The 23,981-nt window shown below is 41.4% G+C and overlaps 1 protein-coding gene across 3 annotated transcripts in view; it reads left to right on the forward strand.

Annotated features, from left to right (window-relative positions):
• Positions 1-23,981, forward strand: part of BCAT1 (branched chain amino acid transaminase 1) — a 111,813-nt gene that overhangs the window by 47,309 nt on the left and 40,523 nt on the right. For all 3 annotated transcript variants that reach the window (XM_047787378.1, XM_047787377.1, XM_047787380.1), the window contains exon 5: positions 1,919-2,038. In XM_047787378.1, coding sequence (XP_047643334.1) covers positions 1,919-2,038 — 120 coding nt within the window. The remainder of the gene's footprint in view (positions 1-1,918; positions 2,039-23,981) is intronic.

The raw sequence follows: 23,981 nt of genomic DNA on the forward strand, positions 1-23,981 counted from the left end.
ACAGGTATCTGGGGATGTTCTGCCTAATTGCTTAAGACATTAGCAAGTATGCAGTGATTTAATTAGTGATTTTGATATTTTGCCCCAAGTTTTATTTGTTTATTTTTTTAAAAAGATATCAAAATGGTTTCTTATGGCCACTGGGTATAACAGTGGCTGTAACACTGGCTATAATATTGTTACGAGCAGAATTCATTTTAAGGAGGGTCGGATTTCAACCCTAACAGTTCACATCTCAGTAGGGGATGGCTTAGATTACTTTCATTCCCTGAGACTTGACCAGGCTGCTTTTCTGAAATAGAAGAAGTCTTTTCCTCCTTTGACATATTTTGTGTCCCTCACCTTCAGCTGTGCGTTGAAGAAGCCCAAGAGAAGACGCCTTTTTAGCCAGGCTCTTCCTTCTCCCTAACTTTTGTAACCCATGTTTCACTCCCTTCCTTCAGAGGCCCTCACATAGGAGCAGAAGGGAAAGTCAGGTAATTTCTTTGGATTAGGTCCTAATTGCATTCTTCTCCTATTACCAACAAATCACTGGGATATCCTTTGAAAAAGGGACAGAAGGAAAGGGAAGTGACATTTGTGGGACATCAACTCTGCCACAGATTGTTAGGTGTTTTCCATTCCTTGCCTTTTTAATCATAACAGCCATTGTCGTTATGCATTGTGAATTTTAGTAGCACTTTTGCACGGAGAAGAAATCGTGAGTCCAGAGAGGTTAAGCACCTTTCCTAAAATCGCACAGAGAAAGGGGACAGGGCAACAAATGGGGTGCAAGTTTTTAAATCCGTAGTCAACTTCTTTCCATTTCATCATACCTCTAGCCAGCAGAATCAGAGATTCCACAGTTGAAACAGGGGGATGATGTGTCCTGTATGATTGGCGTATCTTGATTTCTGTGCCATTACAGCACTGATTGCTATTATGAGTTAGTATTTAAATAGCCTAATCCTGACATCATGAACCCTATTCAGATGTGTGTTTCTGACTCATTTCTACATTGGATAACCTATCACACCTCTGAAAGTATGTTTCTTTGTCCTGCCAAGTGACTAGAAACTACTTATTTTGCAAACTGTCACCCATCTAATAAAGGAAAACCTTTTTCACTTTAGAATTAAACTACTCTTTGCTTTTGCCCATTTCCTGTTGGGTTATTTGTCCCATTCCTTTCCTACTGATTTTCAGGTTATCTCAACATGTTCCAGTTATGATCCTTTGTTGGTTATGTTACATATGTTCACCCAGTTTGTTGCTTCTGTCAGCTTTTGAAGACAGAAGTTCTTAAGCTTTAAATACTCAAAGCTATCTTTTTATCTCCCTTATGATTTGTGCTTTATGGCTCTTTTTTGTATGTTGGGGGCTGCACCAGAGGCATATGGAGGTTCCCAGGCTAGGTGTCAAATCAGAGCTGTAGCCGCTGGCCTGCACCATAGCCACAGCAACACCAGATCTGAGCCGAGTCTTCGACCTACACCACAGCTCATGGCAATGCCAGATCCTTAACCCACTGAGCAAGGCCTAGGGATTGAACCTGCATCCTCATAGATGGTAGTCAGATTCATATCTGCTGAGCCACGAGGGGAACTCCCTTTATGGCCCTTATTTAGGAATTCTTTTCTACTTTAAAGTGACACTGTATTCTTTTTTTGTAAAAGTCTTAATGTCTTGTCACATTTAAGTTAATAATCCAACTATGGTTGATACTTGGGTATAGTAAGAGGTAGGGAACCACTTTTTTTCTTCCTCATGTGCATAATCCATCATCCCACCACAATTTGAGGGGAAAAAAATCACAGAAAAAGATTCTCATTTCATTTTATTATTCCTTTTTTAACAGTCTAAAGCGTGCTCGAGGGCCATTTCTTACTGCTACAGTGGAGGAAAATTGCGTTATTCATTCTGTTTTTTATTCCTACAGGCATTTGACAAGGAAGAGCTTTTAGAGTGTATTCAACAGCTTGTGAAATTGGATCAAGAATGGGTCCCCTATTCAACATCTGCAAGTCTCTATATTCGTCCTACGTTCATTGGAACTGAGGTGTAGACTGACTCCCTGTTTGGGGTACTTTGGTGGGCGAGTTATCATTGTTTATTCTTGTGTGAAATTTCTAGTATGTCGATTGAAGTAGCCCCTCAGTAGCATCATTGATGCTCCTTTCCCCTAAGTATTAAGACCATAAACATTGCTTTTAAAGGGCCAGACAGTAAATAGTTTAAGCTGTGTAGGCCAGAGGGTTCCTCTCGCTACCCAGCTCTGCCCCTGTGGTACAGACACCAACATAAATGATAAGAGAGGAGTTGCAGCAGGTTAGGAATCCAACTAGTATCCATAAGGATGTGGGTTTGATCCCTGGCCTTGCTCTGTGGGTTAAGGATCTGGCATTGCCCTGAGCTGTGGGGTAGGTTGCAGACGCAGCTTGGATCTCGAGTTGCTGTGGCTGTGGTGTAGGCCACAGCTGCAGCTCTGGTTCAGCCCCAAGCCTAGGAACTTCCATATGCTGCAGGGGTGGCCCTAAAAAGAAAAAAGAAAAAGAAATGAGAAAGGAATGAGTGAGGCTGTTTGCTGTCCCCTAATTAACACTAACCACAATCTCCTCAGTTTACCAGTGTAATGCCTCCTGCCTTGGCAGTGCTCCTCCAAGGTTTTGAAACTTGGAGGAGAAAGATCAGCTACTTTTTATCTTCATTTTCCTGAAGTCTTGGGATTACTTGGTAATGACTGGGAGTGGAGGGCCCTCCTCCCACAGAGAAAATGTTGAAAATCAAGTTCACAGTGTGTATTAGGGAGGCACTTGAGAGCTAGAGGGGCAGGTTTGAACACATGGTGGCAAGATCTCCAGGTAGGTCGCAGTCTATTGGTTGGTGCCCTTGCAAAAGAAGGCCAAGGAGTGGCCAAGGCCATCTGTGTGGGTGAGTGTGTGACGTAAAATACAAAGACCCTGTCCCTTGTCCTCGTCCTCTCCTGGGCAGATACGCCTTTATGGAGAATGGATGTATGAGGGATGGGGGGGGGAATGGAATGTGGGTGGCAGATGGGAGGGCGTGGCATCTTTAGGGGTGGAAAGAATGAGACAGAGCTGCTGCTGTAGCCCAGCCATTCTGCTCTGTATGAGATGACTGCATGGTTACCAGTTTCTCCACTAGATCATACAAATGAAAGCATTTATGTATCTGTCTATATACATGGCCATAGGAAAAGTACCTACGTGGTCCTTTGACATCCTTTTGACGCCTTTTTTTTTTGATAGGCAAGAAATAGATTTATTGAGATAGGATGCTTATAAGAGATGCACGCAGGCAGGCAAGGAGGATCTGCCTTTTTGATGCCTTTTGAAAGACTATTAAGAGCCTGGGTAATGAAGTTCATGATTTACAGTCTCACTAGTAAGCTTTGAAGAATTGGGACAATTTTATTTTTATTTATTTATTTATTTGTAGGGAGGGACAATTTTAAAAAGTCCTCTTCTCAAGTTTCTGACATTTTCATATTATTGAGTTTTCAGTTATTATTAATTAACTTTAGGAAGAAAGAGCAATTTTTAAATTTTGTTGAAACTTGTCTCAAAGCAACACCCACTAGTAATCCTTAGGTACTTTCCCACTGATTCTCCTAGTCCTAGTTTGTGGAGAGTTTTTGTCATAAATGGAGGTCGGGTTTTGTTGAATGCTGTTTCTAAATGTCTTGACATGATTATATGGTTTTGTACTTTATTCTGCAAAACCGTATTTTATTAACTCACTTTTGGATATTGAAACAACCTTGTATTCTTGGGCTAAATCCTACTTGATTGTGGTGAATAATTCATATTATATCTTGCTGTGTTCACTTTGAAAATATTTTATTAAGCATTTTTGTGTCAATGCTCATGAAAGGTTATTAGTCTGTAGTTTTCTTTTTTTTCTTTTTTTTTTTTGGTCTTTTTTGCTACTTCTTGGGCCGCTCCCGCGGCATATGGAGATTCCCAGGCTAGGGGTCCAATCGGAGCTGTAGCCACCAGCCTACGCCAGAGCCACAGCAACGCGGGATCCAAGCCGCGTCTGCAACTTACACCACAGCTCATGGCAACGCCGGATCGTTAACCCACTGAGCAAGGGCAGGGACCGAACCCGCAACCTCATGGTTCCTAGTCGGATTCGTTAACCACTGCGCCACGACGGGAACTCCTGTAGTTTTCTAACATACATAGTTCTGTGACTTAATAAATTTTCTAGACTCCTGGAATTCTATAACTGGAGTTAGACAAGCTTTTAAATCTGAGTTTATAGTCTGACTTGTAGTCCCCATAATCCTCTGTATTTGGTGGTCCTCAGATTTTTGCGTTTGAGTCTCTTAGGTGTTGTTCAAAATACACATATTTGGGAGTTCCCTTTGTGGCTCAGCAGTGAACAAACCTGACTAGGATCAATGAGGATGTGAGTTCAATCCCTGGCCTCGCTCAGTGGGTTAAGGATCCGGCGTTGCCATGAGCTGTGGTGTAGGTCACAGATGTTGCTCGGATCCTGCATTGCTGTGGCTGTGGCCTAGGTTGGCAGCTGCAGCTCCGATTCGACCCCTATCCTGGGAACTTCCATATGCCTCAGGTGTAGCCCTAAAAAGCAAAGCAAAATGAAATGAAATGAAATGAAATGAAGTAAAATAACATACACATACTTATCCTAATCCCCAGAGATCCTGGTTGAGTAGATTTAGATGGTGATTCTAATGCCTGCCCATATTAAGACCCTCAGTGACAAAAATCCCGCCAAAGTAATGTTCTCCTACTGTATTCTATCAACTACATATTTGATCATGCTTTGGACCTCAGAATCAGGAGTTTTTAAAAATAAGCTTTCCAGATAGTGGGGTAAGAATTGAAAGAAATAACTGATACACATTATTTATATTTGGTTAGTATATTTATTTATTTATTGTCTTTTTAGGGCCTTACCCTTGGTGTATGGAAGTTCCCAGGCTAGGGGTTGAATCAGAGTTATAGCTGCCAGCCTATACCACAGCCACAGCAATGCGGGATTCGATCTGCATCTTTGACCTACACCACAGCTCAAGGCAACACTAGATCCTTAACCCACTGAGGGAGGCCAGGGATTGAAACCACATCCTCGTGGATACTAATCAGATGCGTTAAGCACTGAGCCACGATAGGAACTTCTGGTTGGTATATTTATGTCAACTAGAATCTTCTAATTATAGTTATATGCAGAAAAAAACAATCACCTGTTATTCAGAAATGAGCAAGATGCAGACAGCATTCAGTGAAGCATATGGGTTGAAACATGTATACTACACAGATGTTATGTACTCCAGTCTGGCAGTTACCAGGCATTGCCTTTTCATGGTGGCTACATTTGATATGTGAGATACTGGGTGGAGAACTGGTACCAGTGGGTTCCAGGTCATTAGGATTCTTTCATCAGGGCTGACTGACTTTGGCTTGCTTTTTTATGTTACTTGGTTTTCTGATGGCTGTTTTTTTTTTTTTTTTTTCTTCTTCCTCTTTTTTGGTGTTGGGGGGTCTTTTTAGGACTGTACTGGTGGCATATGGAAGTTCCCAGGCTAGGGGTTGAATTGGAGCTGCAGCTGCCGACTTATGCCACAGCTCACGGCAATGCCAGATCCTTAACCCACTGAGCAAGGCCAGGGATCGAACCTGCGTCCTCATGGATACTAGTTGGGTTTGTTACCGCTGAGCTACTACGGGAACTCCTGATGGCGCTTTCCTATCTCTGCCTTCATAGAAGAATTGCAGTTCATCTCTGTATCACTTGGCTGATATTTTGGACTCGTGTGCTGCTGGCTAACATCCCCGTTTTTCTTTGATGTTCTTTTCATGGTTATATTAGCTGATTAAGTGGATCTTTTATCCAAGAGGTATTTCATTTTCTGTGAATGAACAAATATATGGTGGGGTAATTTATTAAGTGATATGAGCACTTACTTGCTCACATGTGCCCAGTCTCTATTCTCTGGTGGGGCACTCACTTGTGTATATAGAATATTCAGTATTCTTCAACAGACATATTTGTACTGGGTTCCAGCCCGGACCCAAATGATATAAATCCGTGGAGCTGGGATCACACACTCTGCATTTAAACAAACTCTCCAGAGATTTTTAAACTACTTGCAAGAGAATTACCATCCCAGATCTTGTGAAAGAATTAAAAATATATCTAACAGTCTTTAATGCTTTGTTTACTCCAGAGATTGCAAACTAGCACCAAGGTGGAAGTATTTTTATCTTTGAAAGCTACACATTATTCTCAGGGCAGGACGTTGTTTTCACTTTCATGAGCCATGATATAACAATCTGAAATTAATTATTGCTTCTCACACTCAGTAAGATTTAGTAGCTGCTGTATAATTAGAGAATGGCTCTGACACCAGCTTATGAATTTCATTATATTTGCAAAGGTACTCTGCCTCTTTAGATGTTTTATAGTCAATAGATTCTTCATTAATTATTATTTTTATTCATTTTCTGTATATCTCATCTTATTAATAACTATTAACAATTAGGTTTTTATAATATAAGTGAATATAAAATGATATAAATATATAATATATGAAATAAAATATAAAAATACAAATATAATAGAATGATTAATAATAAATCACTAGTAATATATTAATGTTATTTATAAATTATTATTCATTGTATTTACTTTATCCATTTTTATTATATACATTTATACATAGGTAGTACCTGTGTTCCAGTGTTTTTGTACAATTCTTCATGTCTTCCAGCCTTTGATAGTAATTGGATCCATTATTAAAATCTTTTTAGATTTCAGATTGTAATAAATACAAATAGTATTTATATTTACTATATTTATTTATATTTACTATATTTATTTATATAAATATAAATAGTGCTTTTTTGGAATGTGTATTAATAGCTAATTAATTAGCTAATTAAATAGTGAATAGAGAATTTCTCTATTAAGTTCACATTATTAAACAAAATACTCAATACGTAAACCTCTTGTAAAACATTTGGAGGAGAAAATCATTCACATTACTGAACAATTAATCTCTCTCTCTCTTTTTAGTTTGCCAAGGCATATGCAGTTTCTCAGTGTGGGCTCCCATTTTCCAGACAAGGTCACTGTGGTGAAAGCACTAAGACGTAACCACTAGACCACCAGGGAACTAACAATTTCTCATGTCAAAAAAGAATTTCAGCATCAATTTAATCAATATCTTCTGAAATAAGTAGTTAAAAACTGAAAGAAAAATTAACAGCCGGAGTGCTTCAAAGTGCAGCTCGCTGTCAGTTAGAAATTAGATAACATTTGGGAGTTCCCCCTGTGGTGCAGCAGAAACCATCCAACTCATGTTCATGAGGACACGGGTTTGATCCCTGGCCTTGCTCAGTCGGGTTAAGGATCTGGCATTGCTGTGAGCTGTGGTATAGGTCACATACAGCTCAGATCCTGCATTGCTGTGGCTGTGGTGTAGGCTGGCAGCTGCTGCTCCAATTCAACCCCTAGCCTGGGAACTTCCATATACCACAGGTGTGGCCCTAAGAAGCCGAAAGAAAAAAAAAAAAGAAAAGAAATTAGATAAAATATGAGATCATTATATTTATTTATTTATTTATTTATTTTTGTCATTTTGCCTTTTCTAGGGCTGCTCTCGTGGCATATGGAGGGTCTCAGACTAGGGGTCTAATCAGAGCTGTAGCCGCTGGCCTATGCCAGAGCCACAGCAACACCCAATCTCAGCCGCATCCGTGACCCACACCGCAGCTCACGGCAACGCCGGATCCTTAACCTGTTGAGCAAGGCTAGGGATCGAACCTGCAACCTCATGGTTCTTAGTTGGATTCGTTAACCACTGGGCCACGACGGGAACCGCGAGATCATAATATTTAAATAAGATTTACATGAGGAGTTCCCTTGTGGTATAGTGGGTTAAGGATCCGGCACTGTCACTGCTGTGGCTTAGGTTTGATCTCTGGCCTGGAACTTCCATATTCCATAAGCTTGGCCAACAAAAGAACAAACCCCCCCAAAAACAAAAACAAAAAAACAAAACATAGAAACCTAGTTATGTGTACAGTTTCTAAGTTTTCACTTTATCAACTAAGAAGCTAAGTTACATGACAGGTTCAGTCTTGGATACCTAAGAACTCTACATTTAAAGGAGCTGGATCTTGCTGGTTTTAATATCTACATTATCCAACTTCACCCTGTTTGGTAACTCTGGGCAGGTACAGCTATATGAGTATGCATGCATGCAAGGGTGCAAACACACAACACACACATACACTGGCCTTTATTTCCTCGGTGATTCTGATGAGTTTACAGGTGCTTTGACCTTGGTCAGTAGCAAAATATACCCAACCACAAAACTCTGAGATTCTCTCCTGATCATTGCTCCAGGATTTCCACTTTTCCAATTTATCTCAGTGTCACCTTTACCCACTCTCTCCACTGGGGAGAGGGTGGTGAGACGGTGCTAAATAATACCAGGCTGAGAATAAGTGTTCTTAGAAGGGTCGAGTCTGATGACAGGGACGATCCTCTTGGCTGGCTTGGGGCCTGCCCCTCTAACCAGATCCCAGGCTGTCCACCACACATCTGCAAGCTACCAGTGAATTTGACTTTTCCAGCTGCACCCCAAGACAGTCTGACCTTGGCTCTAACACACCCTTCTACTTTGGAGCACCCCGAATATATTTCTGGAGTTGAACTCAAGTAGAGAACCTGTCTGCTTCTGGTGAATACCAGGCTCCCATGCAGAGAATGCAATTTGGACCTTGCAGAACAACATTTTAAGGAGTTCCCGTCGTGGCGCAGTGGTTAACGAATCCAACTAGGAACCATGAGGTTTCGGATTCTATCCCTGGCCTTGCTCAGTGGGTTAAGGATCCGGTGTTGCTGTGAGCTGTGGTGTGGGTTGCAGACGCGGCTCGTATCCCGTGTTGCTGTGGTTCTGGGGTAGGCCAGTGGCTACAGCTCAAATTAGACCCCTAGCCTGGGAACCTCCACATGCTGAGGAGCGGCCCTAGAAATGGCAAAAAGACAAAAAAGAAAGAACAAAAAAAATTTTAAATCATTTCACATAAAGTTTCCCCATTCACAACTTCATTGGAAAACTTTCAGTGTGAAGTTTTCGTGAGAGCTCCCTTTTTTTTTAATCTTTTTTCAAGGTCACACCTGCAGCATATGGAGAGCATATGGAAGTTCCCAGGCTAGGGGTTAAATCAGAGCTACAGCTGCCAGACTACGCCACAGCCACACCAGATCTAAGGTGTGTCTGCAACCTATACCACAGCTCACGGCAATGCCGGATCCTTAACCCACTGAGCGAGGCCAGGGATCAAACCTGCATCCTCATGGATACTAGTTGGGTTTGTTACTGCTGAGCCACGATGGGAACTCCGAGAGCTTGCTTCTTAAAATCCTGCTGCCAAAGGCCCACTCCTTGATTTCTGGTTCACTCCACAAGGAGCTTAAGGACATGTAAATCTCATAGACTTGTCTTCCTTTTCCTTTTATTATCTTGTAAAATCTTTATATTACATATATAATTTTACCTCTAATCATAACAAATCCTGTGAAAAGAATTTCCTTTATTTCCTTTATTTATGCTTATACATCTTTTCCCTTCATAATGAGCTCCTATAAATGAAAGAACAAAAACAGATTTGAAAGCTAGTTATTATAGCAGCAATTTGTAATTGTGAACTTGGGTTTTGTCCACACATTTAATGTATTCTTTTGCAGTCCTATTAGAGATTATATATGTATCCCATTCCACTGTTTATAAACAATTTAAAATTTCATTTGCATAACTATTAACATGTTTCATATTAACAGCCCCTTTTTATCATCTTCAAATCTCAGCGATCTGTTTTTAGTGCTATAGCTCATTTCCATTGATTCTAGTCTGTGATGATCAGCTTGTTATTACCAGGTCACCCCTTCCAGTGGACATCCTTTTGAGGCTGTTCTTGTGCATTTCAATATCATCACAGGGACAATTGTTATTCCCTTTATTTTTATTCTTCAGGGTCGTGGTGCACCTTGTTAATTATACCCTTCAGTTCTTGGCACTTACCATCATGGGACGGAAAGTGGTCCCTCTTTGTTTTTTTAATTCCTTTTTCCTTCCCTACTTTCATCTACTCTTCCTCTGCGGGAATTCATTCTCATGTATTGAATGAATATTCTTTTGGTTTGTTTGTGTTTTAAGTACCTTGGATGCCTGTCATTTAAATTTATAAAAATGATTTTATCCTGTACATCTCATTGTGTCTCAGCGTTTTCCTCAGTGCTGTGTTTCTCATTTCTATCCAGACCACTAGGTGTATACCCAGTCTGTCACTTCTAACTCCTGCAGAGTTCCCTGCACTAGGTAGGCATTTACCACACTTTGTCCCAGTTCCCTTACTGGAATTCCATTTCCCTGTCCGCTTATGATACTGTAGTGAGCGGTTTGAAAATACACAGCAAGACAATAAATAATTCCCTGAATGATGCCCTAGGCCCATCTTACTTAAGTTTTTTTTTTCTTTTAAGACCACACCCGCAGCCTATGGAAGTTCCCAGGCTAGGGATTGAATTGGAGCTGCAGCTTGTGGCAACACGGGACCCACTGAGTGAGGCCAGGGATTGAACCCACATGCTCACAGAGACTATATCGGGCTCTCAACCCACTGAACCTCAACAAGAACTCCATTATCTTACTCTTCAATCCCAAGAAAGCCCTGCTGCCTTTCAGGTAGGTCCTGGTTCTCTTGGATGAACCCCCGGCCTGGTCTGACATCATGAAGCTCTCCTAAATGCCAGGCACCATGCTCCATGCTTTTCCTGCACTGACTGACAGCAACCCACTGGCATCATTTTAGAGATGAGGGAACTCCATCAGGCCCAAAAAGGTGAAATCAGAAACCCTGTGCTCTTCTTACCTCTATGCCGTAGTATCTCTTAGGTCCTGGTCACTGTACTGGTCTGGGGATGCAGGACTGGGCAAAACCCACCTCCCTCCTACTGTGGAACTTGTGGGAATGTCAGACCCATGGAATGAATGTACTGATAGATGGAAGTCAGTGTTGTGAAAAAAGGGGTGTGTTCAATAAGTGATTATTGTGGAAATGGAATTCACACCAGAGCCAGTCAGTCATCTTGTTCTAATGTAGATCCGCCTTCCTATTTCCTTTCCTTCTCTGAGCTTCCAGCTCTCCTGCTTTCAATTATATTTGACATAATCACTCTAGATGTATATGTTATATATTTTATATTATATGTATTATATAACACAAGCATGGTAACACGAAGTCTGAAGTTCATTGATAATGCTTCCAAGTTTACAAATAGCCATTTTCACATGACACTTGCCGGTGTATCTCTTGGATTTTAAAGGAGGGATTCGGGGGAAGGAACAATTTGTTCAGAATAGTACCAAAAGTATACAATGGAAAGGAAGTTTCCTTCCTTCTCTTATTCTGATTCAGAGTCTACAGTTTACCTCCTTTCAAGGAATTCCTATTGCCAGTTTTTCTTACATCCTTCTAGATATGTATGTGTATATATATGTATATGTATATATATTTTTTGTTTTGTTTTTTTAGTGCTGCACCCACAGCATATGAATGTTCCCAGGTTAGGGGTCTAATCGGAGCTGCAGCTGCCAGCCTATGCCACAGCCATAGCAACGCGGGATCCGAGCCACATCTGCAACCTACACCATAGCTCATGGCAACACTGGATCTTTAACGCAGTGAGTGAGGCCAGGGATCGAAGCTACATCCTCATGGATTTTAGTCAGATTCTTTTCCACTGAGCCACGAAGGGAACTCCCAGAGATGCATATTGATAAATACACACACCCGTGCCTGCTTACCTGTATTTATTTGTACATTGCTACTTTTGACAAAAATGGCAGTAATTCTTTTGTCCAGTTTTTGCCAATACTCAGGATTTTTAAAAATTACACACACAGTTTTTAAAAGAATTCGAATGAAAATCTGTGGACCCAACCCCCAGTTAAGTTTAGAACACGGCTAGTACAGTTGCTACCCCTTGCTGTACCTTTCTCTGTCACCTCCCGTCCCCTCAGGAGAGTCACTCGTCGGAGCCCCAGGGGTATTCTATTTTGCTACATACAAATGGACGTTTGGGTTGTTTCCAGCTTTTGACAGTTCTGAATAAAGCTTCTGCATGTGTCTCTGAGTCGCAGAGGTGGACATACATACTTCTCTTTGGTGTTTACCTAGGAGTTGAATTGCTGGGACAAATGGGGGAGATATGTTTTGCTTTCCTGAATACTGCCAAACTGCTTTCTGAAGTGCTTGTAGCATTTCACTCGTCCACCAGCAACGTGTGAAAGTTCCATTTGCTTCATTATCTTGCTCACATTGGTGGTGTCTTATTCATTTTGCCCATTCGGCAGTCTTATTTTCTTGTGGTTTTACTTGTCATTTCCCTGGGGACAAATTATCTTGAGTAACTTTTCTTTCTTAAAAAAAATTTATTTATTTTTATTGTTAAACTTTAGTTGATTTAAAATGTTTTGTCAAGTTCTGTTGTATAGCAAAGTGACCCAATAACACGTTTCCCTGTGCTGTACAGTAGGGTCCTGTTGCGTACATTTTCACCTGCTGACTGGCTCTTAGAAGTCCTTTTTTTTTTTTGGTCTTTTTAGGGCCACATCCGTGGCATATGGAAGGTCCCAGGCTAAGGGTCGAATTGGAGCTCTAGCTGCTGGCCTCTATCACAGCCACAGCAACTTGGGATCCAAACCACATCTGTGACCTACAACACAGCTCACGGCAACGTCAGATCCTTAACCCACTGAGCAAGGCCAGGGATCAAACCTGCATCTTCATGAATACTAGTCAGATTTGTTTCTTCTGGGCCACCACGGAACTCCGAGAAGTTCTTTTGAAAAGTGCCTTTAAAAAATGGGCTTGTTTTATTATGCTATACTTAATTGAATACAGGATGCCATAGATTTTAAGAGGCAGCATTGTTTTGTGCATTGAAATGGAGAGATATTGCCAATTAAACTCTGACACAGCACTTTCCTGATAGTTCTAAGTGATTCATGAATTAGTCATACCTGCCTCATTTTTTGAAATACATTGTTGCTTTGCAAGGAAAGAATTGCACTTGTTCAATATTATTACAAATATTTGTTTCATTAAACCAAATACACGCCCTGCTCTTGATTTTGTACCTTTCTGTGCAATAACTTTACAGTGACCAATTAAACTGTCATTTTTGTTTGTTTGTTTGTTTGTTTAGGGCTGCACCCGTGGCATACGGAAGTTCCCAGGCTAGGGGTTGAATCGGAGCTGTAGCCACCAGCTTACACCACAGCCACAGCAATGTGGGATCCCAGGCATGTCTGCAACCTGCATCACAGCTCACAGCAGTGCTGGATCCTTAACCCACTGAGTGAGGCCAGGGATCGGACCTGCGTCCTCATGGATACTGGTTGTGTTTGTCACCATTAACCATGATAGGAACTCCCAGACTGCAATATATTGAAGGCATTTTATATGGCCAGCTCACCGTCTGTAGCATCACCAATGCCCATAAGCCATTGAAAGTACTGTCAGTTTAAACAACTGTTTAGAGTTCCTGTTGTGGCGCAGTGGATTAAGGACCCGGTATTGTCTCTGCAGTGGCTTGAGGCGCTGCTGAGGCACAGGCTTGACCCCCAGCGTAGATTAAAGATCTGGCATTGCCATAGCTGTGGTGTACATTGCAGCTGCTGTTCAGAGTTGATCCCTGGCCAGGGAACTTCTATATGCGGGTGCGGCCCAAAAAAGAAAATAAATAAACAAATAAATAAACAGACAGCTGTTTCCAAGTTTAGTAGTGACAACTCTTTCTAAGTCTGGCAATAGTAAAGTGCCGAGTCTAGATTTCAGGCATGTTCAATGTGGAAAAGTGCTCATCTTAGGATCTGAGATATGGTGGCATAATTTATGTAACTAGCGTCCTGTTGATCAGCCATTATGTCGTCAATATAACAGACATAAGAACAGTTATTAATTAGTGAATTGAGTAAAGTATGAAAATGTAATTTGGGATCTTTAAAAAAACGTGGACTTTGTTCACAACTTTCATGCTGGAGACATATATCCCTAGTGCACAGAAAGACAGATATTCAAGGATGTTTATTACAGCTCACACTTTGCTGATGGATTGGGTATGCGAGTGAGAGGAAGAATGAATGGCAAGGTTTCTCGTTGGACCACTGCAGCTGGTTAGGGACCATTTGTTGGGAGGAGAGAGAGCAAGGGAGAGGATTTTGTGTGTTTATTTGTTGGAATGATGACGGGTGGAATCAAGAGATCAGTTCTGGACACAAGAATTTAATCTGATGGTGTCAAGTACGTAGGTAGATGTACAAGTCTGGTATTCAGGGCAGATCTGGGAGTTTAAGCGATACATTCTGCTCTTTAGCATAAAGTCCTCTAAAGTCCGTGTCTTGGAAGAGGTTGTCAAGGGAGGAACTGTAGAGATGAGAAGAAGGCCAGGACTGAGCCCCGGGGGCAGGCCAGTATTCAGAGGAGGGGGGGGGGGGGGAGGAGGAATCGGCTAAGGGTTCTGAGAAGTAGCGGGGCCTGTAAGGTAGGAAGGGAAACAAGAGGGCTTGGTGTCCTGGGAGCGAAGCGAGGAATATGAAAGCAGTGTGATCTGTGGCAAATCCTGCCCATAGGACCAGTGAGAGGAGGCTAGAGAGCTGATTATTGGGTTTGCCAACCAGGAGGTCCTTGGTGACCTTAATAAGCACCTGTCAGTGGGATGATGGGGCTAAAAGCCTCAATGTCATGGATTCAAGAAAGAGTGAGAGGAGGGAGGTTATGATCTTGAGTGTGGATAGATCATGTGAGGGGAGTGCCCGTCGTGACTCAGTGGTAACGAACCCGACTAGTATCCATGATGACATGGGTTTGATCCCTAGCCTTGCTCAGTTAAGGATCTGGTGTAGGTCCCGACAAGGATTAGAGCCAAGTTGCTGTTGGCTGTGGTGTAGGCCGGCAGCTGTAGCTGATTCCACCCCTAGCCTAGGAACTTCCATTTGCCACAGGTGAGACCCTAAAAAGACAAAAAAAAAAAAAAAGAAAAAAAATCTTACAAGGAATTCTGCCCTGCAGTGGAACAGAGAAATGGATACCTGGAGTGGGGCCTGTGGTAAAGGGTGTGTGTTTGTTTTATTTTTTTCATTTTCTAAAGTTTTATTGAAGTAGAGTTGATTTACAATGTTGTGTTAATTTCTGCCGTACAGCAGAGTGATTCAGTTATACATGTACACACATCCATTCTTTGCAGATTCTTTTCTCAAATAGGTTATCACAGACTATTGCGTGGAGTGTTTGTTTTAGATGGGGGATGTGATGGCATATTTCTAAGCTGATGGCAGTGATCCAGAAGAAAGGGAAAACTGATTGTTAAAAGATCTCCCCGATTCTCCTTTGATCGTGCTTCTGCGTCTGAAGGTGACGGTGTCAGCAGGCAGTGACATTGACTGGATGGAGAGACATCCAGGCACCCTGCCTTGTGGCTTCCCATCTGCACTGTTTTGGTGACACCGCTGTCTTCGTGAGGGCTCCTCCCCCTCCATCAGCCAACCCACAGGCTAAGACTGTCACAATTGTCACATCCCTACGTTGGTTTTGTTTGTTGCTCTCCTCCAGGCCCGGTGCCGTGCTTGGCCTCATTCATGGGACCAAACTGGATGGACTCACAGAGTCCATGCTTGAGAGCTGAGTCTAGGCCAGTGAAGAGACCTTGGGTCTGAGGCCAAACCCTCCTGTGGTATTTTCCCGTCATCATCGAGAGAAGGGGCTGGCCAACTTTTTCTGTAAAGAGCCAGGCAGTAAATCTGGGCTTTGCATTCCTTAAGGGCCATTCATCTTTGCCTTTGTAGCACAAAATCAGCAATGGGTCCCACATGAGTGAAAGAATGTGTTCTGGTAAAACTTAAAAAAAAAAAAACACAAAAAAAAACCAGATAGGCAGCAGGCTGAAGTTTGCTGATCCCTGATCACGAGTTATTTCTTTTCTTTTTGTCTTTTTAGGGCCACACCTGTAGCATATGGAGGTTCCCAGGTTAGGGGTCAAATCGGATCCCTGGCTACACCACAGCCACAGCAATGCCAGATCTGAGCCAAGTCTGCTACTTACACCACAGCTCATGGCAATGCCGGATCCTTAATCCACTGAGTGAGGCCAGGGATCGAACCTGCATCCTCATGGCTTCCGCTGAGCCACCGATGGGAACTCCAATTTTATATATTTTCTTTATTTATTAGTTTATGTGTTAGTCCTAGATTTTAAACGAGATTAAATCTATGTTAAAGGCAACAGCTATGCCTCATAGACCCTCAACATCTATACAACTCCACCATATTTTTTTGAACCTTAAATTATCTATTTTTTAGCTAAAGTACAGTTGACTTACAATGACATGCCAATTTCTGCTGTACAGCATAGTGACCCAGTCTTACATAAATATACATTCCTTTTCTCATACTGTCTCCCATCGGGTTCTATCCCAAGAGATCATTGGATATAGCTCCCTATGCTGTACAATAGGACCTCATTGCTTATCCATTCTAAATGTAACAGTTTGCATCTACTAACCCCAAACTCCCTGTATATCCCTCCTCCTCCCCTCTCCTCCTTGGCAACTACAAGTCTTTTCTCCAAGTCTGAGAGTCTGTTTCTGTCTTGCAGATACGTTCATTTGTGCCGTATTTGAGATTCCACATAGAAGTAATATCATATGGTATTTGTCCTTCTCTTTCCAACTTACTTCACTTAGTATGAGAGTCTCTGGTTGCCTCCATAGTGCTGCAAATGACATTATTTTGTTCTTTCTCATGGCTGAGTAGTATTCCATTGTGTATATGTACCTGAGTTATTTCAGAAAGGAAATGAAGCCTGGATTTCCTAAGAGGGACAAATTCTTACTCCTCTTGAGTATTTCCTCATCAAGTATTCTTGGCCACTTGCTTTAATGATAAAATTTCTGTTTATGATTGATTTCAAATTTACCAACCTGTATTGCCCACATCAGCAGTACAGTAATCCTTGTCTTTTCCCCAAATACCCGTTCTCCACAATTCCACGTTGAATGTTGACTAGTTCAGTGGTCAGATCATCTTAATGTCATCTGAGTGCTCTGTGTATTGGAACACGTTGGATTTATTACTATTACTATTAGCAAGTATTATTTAATTAAAAATAATAGCAATTCCTGGAGTTCCCGTCGTGGCGCAGTGGTTAACGAATCTGACTAGGAACCATGAGGTTGCGAGTTCGATCCCTGCCCTTGCTCAGTGGGTTAACGATCCGGCGTTGCCGTGAGCTGTGGTGTAGGTTGCAGACGCGGCTCGGATCCTGCGTTGCTGTGGCTCTGGCGTAGGCCGGTGGCTACAGCTCCGATTAGACCCCTAGCCTGGGAATCTCCATATGCCGCGGGAGCGGCCCAAGAAATAGCAAAAAAGACAAAAAAAAAATAATAGCAATTCCTATTTGTTGGATGCTTAAAAATGATCAAGCCCTGGGAACATTCTACAGATTATCTAGTTTAGTCCTTATACTATATCCTGTGAGCAGTTATTATCACTGCCTTTACATAATGCTAAACAGGACAGTTCTAGTTTTTGTCACTGTAGCTTTAGTTTTCTTTTAAGCATTTTTTTTTTCTCTCTCTCTTTTTTTCTCAGCCATGCCTTGATCCCGGGCCAGGACCAGGGATCAAACCTGAGCCACAGCTGCTGCCTAAGCTGCTGCAATGACAATGCTGGATCCTTAACCTGGAGTCAGTAGGAAACTCCAAACTATGTTTTTACATTATTCTTAGTTAAAAACGAAAAAGGAATTGAGCGATTAGCTTTCTTTTTGTCTAGCATTAAGTGTATATTATCTTTCTCTTTGAACAAGACAGAGAAACAAACTCAGTCCTAACCCCTGCCTGTTGTATAGCAAACCTCAGAAAATTCTGGACTTGGCCTTCCTCCAGGGTTATTTTATTTTATTTTATTATTTTATTTTATTTTTAGGGCCACATCCACGGCATGTGGAGGTTCCCAGGCTAGGGGTCGAATTGGAGCTGTAGCCTCTAGCCTACGCCACAGCAATAGCAACATCAGATCTGTCTGCAGTCTACACACAGCTCATGGCAATGCTGGATCCTTAACTCACTGAGTGAGGCCAGGGATCAAACCTTCATCCACTGAGACACAGCCGGGAACTCCCTGCAGGATTCTTTTAATGTCTGCATCTTAATTCCCTGTTAGTCTAGAGGGCAGCACTACAAAAAATCAGGAAAATTTTCTCTGTTAGTGTTCATTCAATTTATTAAGATTAGCCTTCTTTTTTTTTTTTTTTTAAGACCAATTTGGGTTTGGCAAGTAGTTATCTAGGTGGTTTTCACAGCCCTTTCCATAAACAATATCTTATTAAAATGGATAAATTTTCAACAAATGTCTAGTTAACACCTCGTATAAAAACATAGGGGGCAAAGATGGCTTTACCGTTCATGGAGTGTACAGATTAGCAAAGAACAGATGGAGTTGTGCAGATTAAGGATCCCGTGTTGTCACTGTAGCAGCTTGGGTTGCTGCTGAGGCACGGGTTCCATCCCTGGCTCAGGAACTTCACGTGCTTTGGGCATGGCCAAAAAAAAAAAGACTAACAAGTGATAGACAAATAAGCAGTTTTAATAAGAAAGTTTAATAGTGTTTTACATAAATTTGAAGAAGTGCAAGATGCTGCAATCTGTAATATAAGCACCTAGCCTTGTCAAAAGGGGCTCATTTCCTCATGTGACATTTAAGTGACATTTAATTTGAGATTGAAGGGTTTGTATTAATTAGAGGGGATGTTTCCATCTGCTTGAGCTGCCGTAACAGAATATCAAAGATGAGATGTCTTAAACACCAGAATTTGTTTTCTCATGGCTCCAGGGGCTGGAAGTCCGAGATCAAAGTGCCAGCAGGGTTGGTTTCTGGCGAAGCCACACTTCCTAGACTGTAGATGTCTGCTTTGTCACTGTGCCCTGACAGGGCCTTCTGTGCTGGGGGAGAAAGGGAGGGGTTGAAGGGAGAGGGGCACTCATAGGCTCTGGTGTTTCTTCTAAGGGCACCAGTCCTACAGCCACCACCCTTTGACCTCATTGAACCTTATTACCTACTTAAAGCTTTATCTCCAGATGCAGTCAGTATAAATTTTGAGGAAGAGGAGTTCCTGTTGTGCGGCTGAAGGGAATCAGACTAGGAACCACAAGGTTTCCGGTTCGTTCCCTGGCCTTTGTGGGTTAAGGATCCAGCGTTGCCATGAGCTGTGGTGTAGGTTGCAGATGAGACTGGGATCTGACGTTGCTGTGGCTGTGGTGTAGGCTGGCAGCTGTAGCTGCGATTGGACTCCTAGCCTGGGAACCTCCATATGCTGTGAGTGCAGCCCTAAAAAGCAAAGAAAAGAAAAAAAAAAAAAAGAAAAAAATATTGAGGAAGACATTTCAGACCATAAAAAGAGGGGAGGAAGGAGCTGTTTGTTCCAGATGCAGGAAGTAGCACAGGAAAAACATCAAGGTCAGGAAGTGAGGAGGAATTGAAAGGGTTCTAAACAGAATGATTTGAGCACTGGGTGCGAAGAGCTGGAAGACTGTGGTGAAGGCTGAGTAAGGAAATTTCACTGATTTTTTTTCTCGAAGCCTGGTATTGAAAGCAGACCTCTGGACTAAGAGTGGACCATCTAGAACTTAATAATTGAATCTTTCGGTGAATCATTTGTGCCTGTTTCTCTAACTCAATCAGAATTTTAACCCTTTGCTTTCTGGATTGTTGGATTTTATGCGATAATGACTATGGAATGCTTGGAAATCAAAAGCACTGTGGAATTATTGAGGGCTGTTAATTTTTTTTTTTTTTTTCCTCTGCCCTATGGCAGCTTCCAGGCCAGGGATCAGATCCGATGCAATGCGCAATCCTTTAACCCACTGTTTGAGGGCTGGGGATTCAACCTGCATCCTGGTGCAGAGACATCACCGATCCCATTGCATATTTTTAAAATCTTAAACCAAAACTACTAGTTTTTCCTACAAAAATATTCCATGAATTGGTGTCCCTCCCCTCTGTGACTCACCCCCTCTGTGACTCACCCTCTGTGGGCCAATAGTCCTGTATCTCTTACAGCGTCCCAACAGTCCAATGTTCTTTATCATATCCCCTCTAATCTTTTTTTAAGAACTGGCAGGAATTTTGTGTGTGTGTGAGTGTGTTTTCTAGGGCCACACCCGCGGGACATGGAGATTCCCAGGCTAGGGGTCAAATCAGAGCTATAGCTGCAGGTCTACGCCAGAGCCACAGCAGTGCGGGATCTGAGCTGTGTTTGCAACCTACACCACGGCTCACAGCAACGCCGGATCCTTAACCCACTGAGCAAGGCTGGGGATCGAACCCAAAACCTCATGGTTCCTAGTCGGATTCGTTAACCACTGAGCCATAACTCATAACCGCTGAGCCAGGAACTCCTGAGGATTTTTTTTTTTTTTAATTAGTCGGTTCTTTGGATTAAAAAAAAAGTCATTTGGATCCAAAAAATAGTTCATTTTAAAAAATGTTCCCCTATAGACAATGAGGAAGATGGTATAAGAAAGCGAATGTATATATGTATATGTGTGTGTGTGTGTGTGTATGTACATATATATATATATATATATGGCTGGGTCTGCTATGCAGGGGAAATTGGCACAGCATTATAGATCAACTATACCTTAATAAAAAAGCAAATTGGGAAGATAAGAAAAATATTCCCCTGTTATCCCCAATTACCTTATTTCTTCTGTCTCTTATTTGCCTTGCTTGGCAGAATTGTTCTCTAGCGTCTACGTGGTTGCTGTGCTTCTCTGCCTCCCAGGCCAAAACATGGCCTGATGAATATCACCTCTCTCAGTTTGCTGAGTGCTCACTGCCATCAGCTCACCTCCGAAACCTTGCCTTTCTATAAAGTAATTTTCTGACAGACACAGACAGAAGTGGTAATTTCCATTGTGAAATGTCTTTATTGTCCATCACCCCAGCTGTCCTTGTTGTTCTCTGCAAAATATGCACATTTAATACCAATAAGTATATATTTATTTATTATTTGTGAGGCATAACTTATAAAGTGAAAATAGTCTTTACTTTTTTGAACTCATCAGAATTTCAACTTCAGAGTCAATATGGTCCCTTGAGAACTTAAAAACTTTACCTCTGAGATTCTGTATTATTCTTCATTTTCCACGGGGTTTCTTTTTTTCTTTTTTAATGATTTTTATTTTTTCCATTATAGTTGGTTTACAGTGTTCTGCCAATTTTCTACTGTACAGCAAAGTGACCCAGTCACACACACACATATATATATACATTCTTTTTCTCACATTATCCTCCATCCTGCTCCATCGCAATGACTAGATATAATTCCCAGTGCTATACAGCAGGATCTCATTGCTTATCCATTCCATGTGCAATAGCTTGCATCTATTTACCCCAGATTCCCAGTGCCTCCCACTCTCTCCCCCTCCTCCTTGGCAACCGCAAATCTGTTCTCCAAGTCCCTGAGTTTCTTTTCTGCGGAAAGGTTCATTTGTGCCATATATTAGATTTCAGATATAAGTGATATCATTTGGTATTTGTCTTTCTGACTTACTTCACTTCATACAAGGGTCTCTAGTTCCATCCATGTTGCTGCAAATGGCATTATTTTATTCTTTTTATGGCTGAGTAGTATTCCACTGTGTATATATACCACATTTTCTTAATCCCTTCATCTGTCGATGGACATTTAGGTTGTTTCCATGTCTTAGCTATTGTGAATAGTGCTGCAGTGAACATACAGGTGCATGTGTCTTTTTTTGTTTTGTCCAGACATATGCCCAAGAGTGGGATTGCTGGGTCATATGGTAGTTCTGTACTTAGTTTTCTGAGGTACCTCCATACTGTTTTTCATAGTGGTTGTACCAATTTACATTCCCACCAACAGTGCAGCAGGGTTCTCTTTTCTCCACACCCCTCCAGCATTTATTTGTGGACTTATTAACAATGGCCATTTTGACTGGTATGAGGTGTTACTTCATAGTAGTTTTGATTTGCATTTCTCTAATAATCAGGGATGTTGAGCATTTTTTCATGTGCCTGTTGGCCATCTGTATATCTTCTTTGGAGAAATGTCTACTCAGTTCTTGTGTCCATTTTTTAATGGGTTGTTGGTTTTTTGCTGTTGAGTTGTATAAGTTGTTTTTATATTTTAGAGATTAAGCCCTTGTCAGTTGCATTTGAAACTATTTTCTCCCATTCCATAGGTTGTCTTTTTTTTTTTTTTTTTTTATGGCTTTCTTTGCCGTACAAAAGCTTGTCAGTTTGATTAGGTCCCATTGGTTTATTTTTGCTTTTATTTCTGTTGCCTTGGGAGACTGACCTAAGAAAACATTTGTAAGGTTGATGTCAGAATGTTTTGCCTATATTCTCTTCTAGGAGTTTGATGGTGTCTTGTTTTACGTTTAAGTCTTTAAGCCATTTTGAGTTTATTTTTGTGCATGGTGTGAGAGTGTGTTCCAGTTTCATTGATTTGCATGCAGCTGTCCAGTTTTCCCAGCACAACTTGCTGAAAAGACTGCCTTTTTCCCATTTTATATTCTTGCCTCCTTTGTCAGTGATTAATTGACCATAGGTGTCTGGGTTTATTTCTGGGTTCTCTATTCTGTTCCATTGTTCTGTATGTCTGTTTTGGTACCAGTACCACACTGTCTTGATTACTGTGGCTTTGTAATACTGCTTGAAATCTGGGAGAGTTATGCTTCTGTGAGGTTTCTTAAAAGCTCCTTTCAATTCTTCATGGATTGAGATAATCAAAAAAACTAGTAGAGAAGAATTCTTTAAAAGCAATCAAAATAGGACATTGAAACTGATCTACATAACTTATCACCTGTTATTGTCCATATTTTCTCTTTATGTCTTGTGGCTGTTTTATTTGGTCAGAAGCCTGACCTTGTCATCATAGAATTTAGTTCATTACCATTTGATTAATACTATACTGTCATAAACTTTTAACTTTAGCAGTAGCACAGAATTTTGATTGTTTTCCAGGAAAGAAGGAGGAATTAAGACAAAGGATCAAATAATGGTTCCTGAGGGTAGGAAACAGACCTGATCACTAAGTTCCCTTCTTCTTCTTCTTCATGTGTTTTTGTTTTCCCTCTTTTTGGGCCACACCCATGGCATATGGAAGTTCCCAGGCTAGGGAGAGAATCAGAGCTACAGCTGCTGGCTGACACCACAGCCACAGCAATGCCACATGAAAGCCGCGTCTGTGACCTACACCACAGCTCATGGCAATGCCAGATCCCTAATCCACTGAGCGGGCCAGGGATTGAACCCTTGTCCTCATGGATCCTAGTCAGGTTCGTTACCAATAAGCCACAACGGGAACTCCACCAAGTTCCCTTCTTGATCTGTAAAGTTACATTTTATTTATCCTCACTCATGAAGCAGTGTGACCATTTTTAGTAAAATCAGAGTTCTTTTCATGAACAGACATTTGACATAAATAATCATTTAAGGATAAAGGTGACTCAACTATGATCAACACTGGTACTCAAGTGCTTGTAAAACATGAGCTGACCTTGCTTAAATTTCAGAAAATAAAGTGTTAGTACACATAAACACATTTTCTCTCAGCATTGAAAAATTGTAGCCTATAATTTACCTGTGTGCTAAGAATGAAAGTATTACTTAAAGGTTTATCAAGATACTATTTTCTAGAAATAGATTTAATGCATAGCATTCTGTTTTCCATCTCTGCTCTCTACCACCACCTAGTGGAATAAATGCAGGCTTACCTGTCAGTTAAAATCAGGGGAAGGAAATCATTAACATGAAATTGACCTCTGAAAAAAATTTCCATCATCATGAGTTATTGCTACTTTTTAAAAGTAGAGTGTAGGTTGCAAAAAATCCATGAGTGAAAAAAACCCA

Source organism: Phacochoerus africanus, chromosome 7 (genome assembly GCF_016906955.1).
Source record: "Phacochoerus africanus isolate WHEZ1 chromosome 7, ROS_Pafr_v1, whole genome shotgun sequence".
Classification (NCBI taxonomy): Eukaryota; Metazoa; Chordata; class Mammalia; order Artiodactyla; family Suidae; genus Phacochoerus; species Phacochoerus africanus.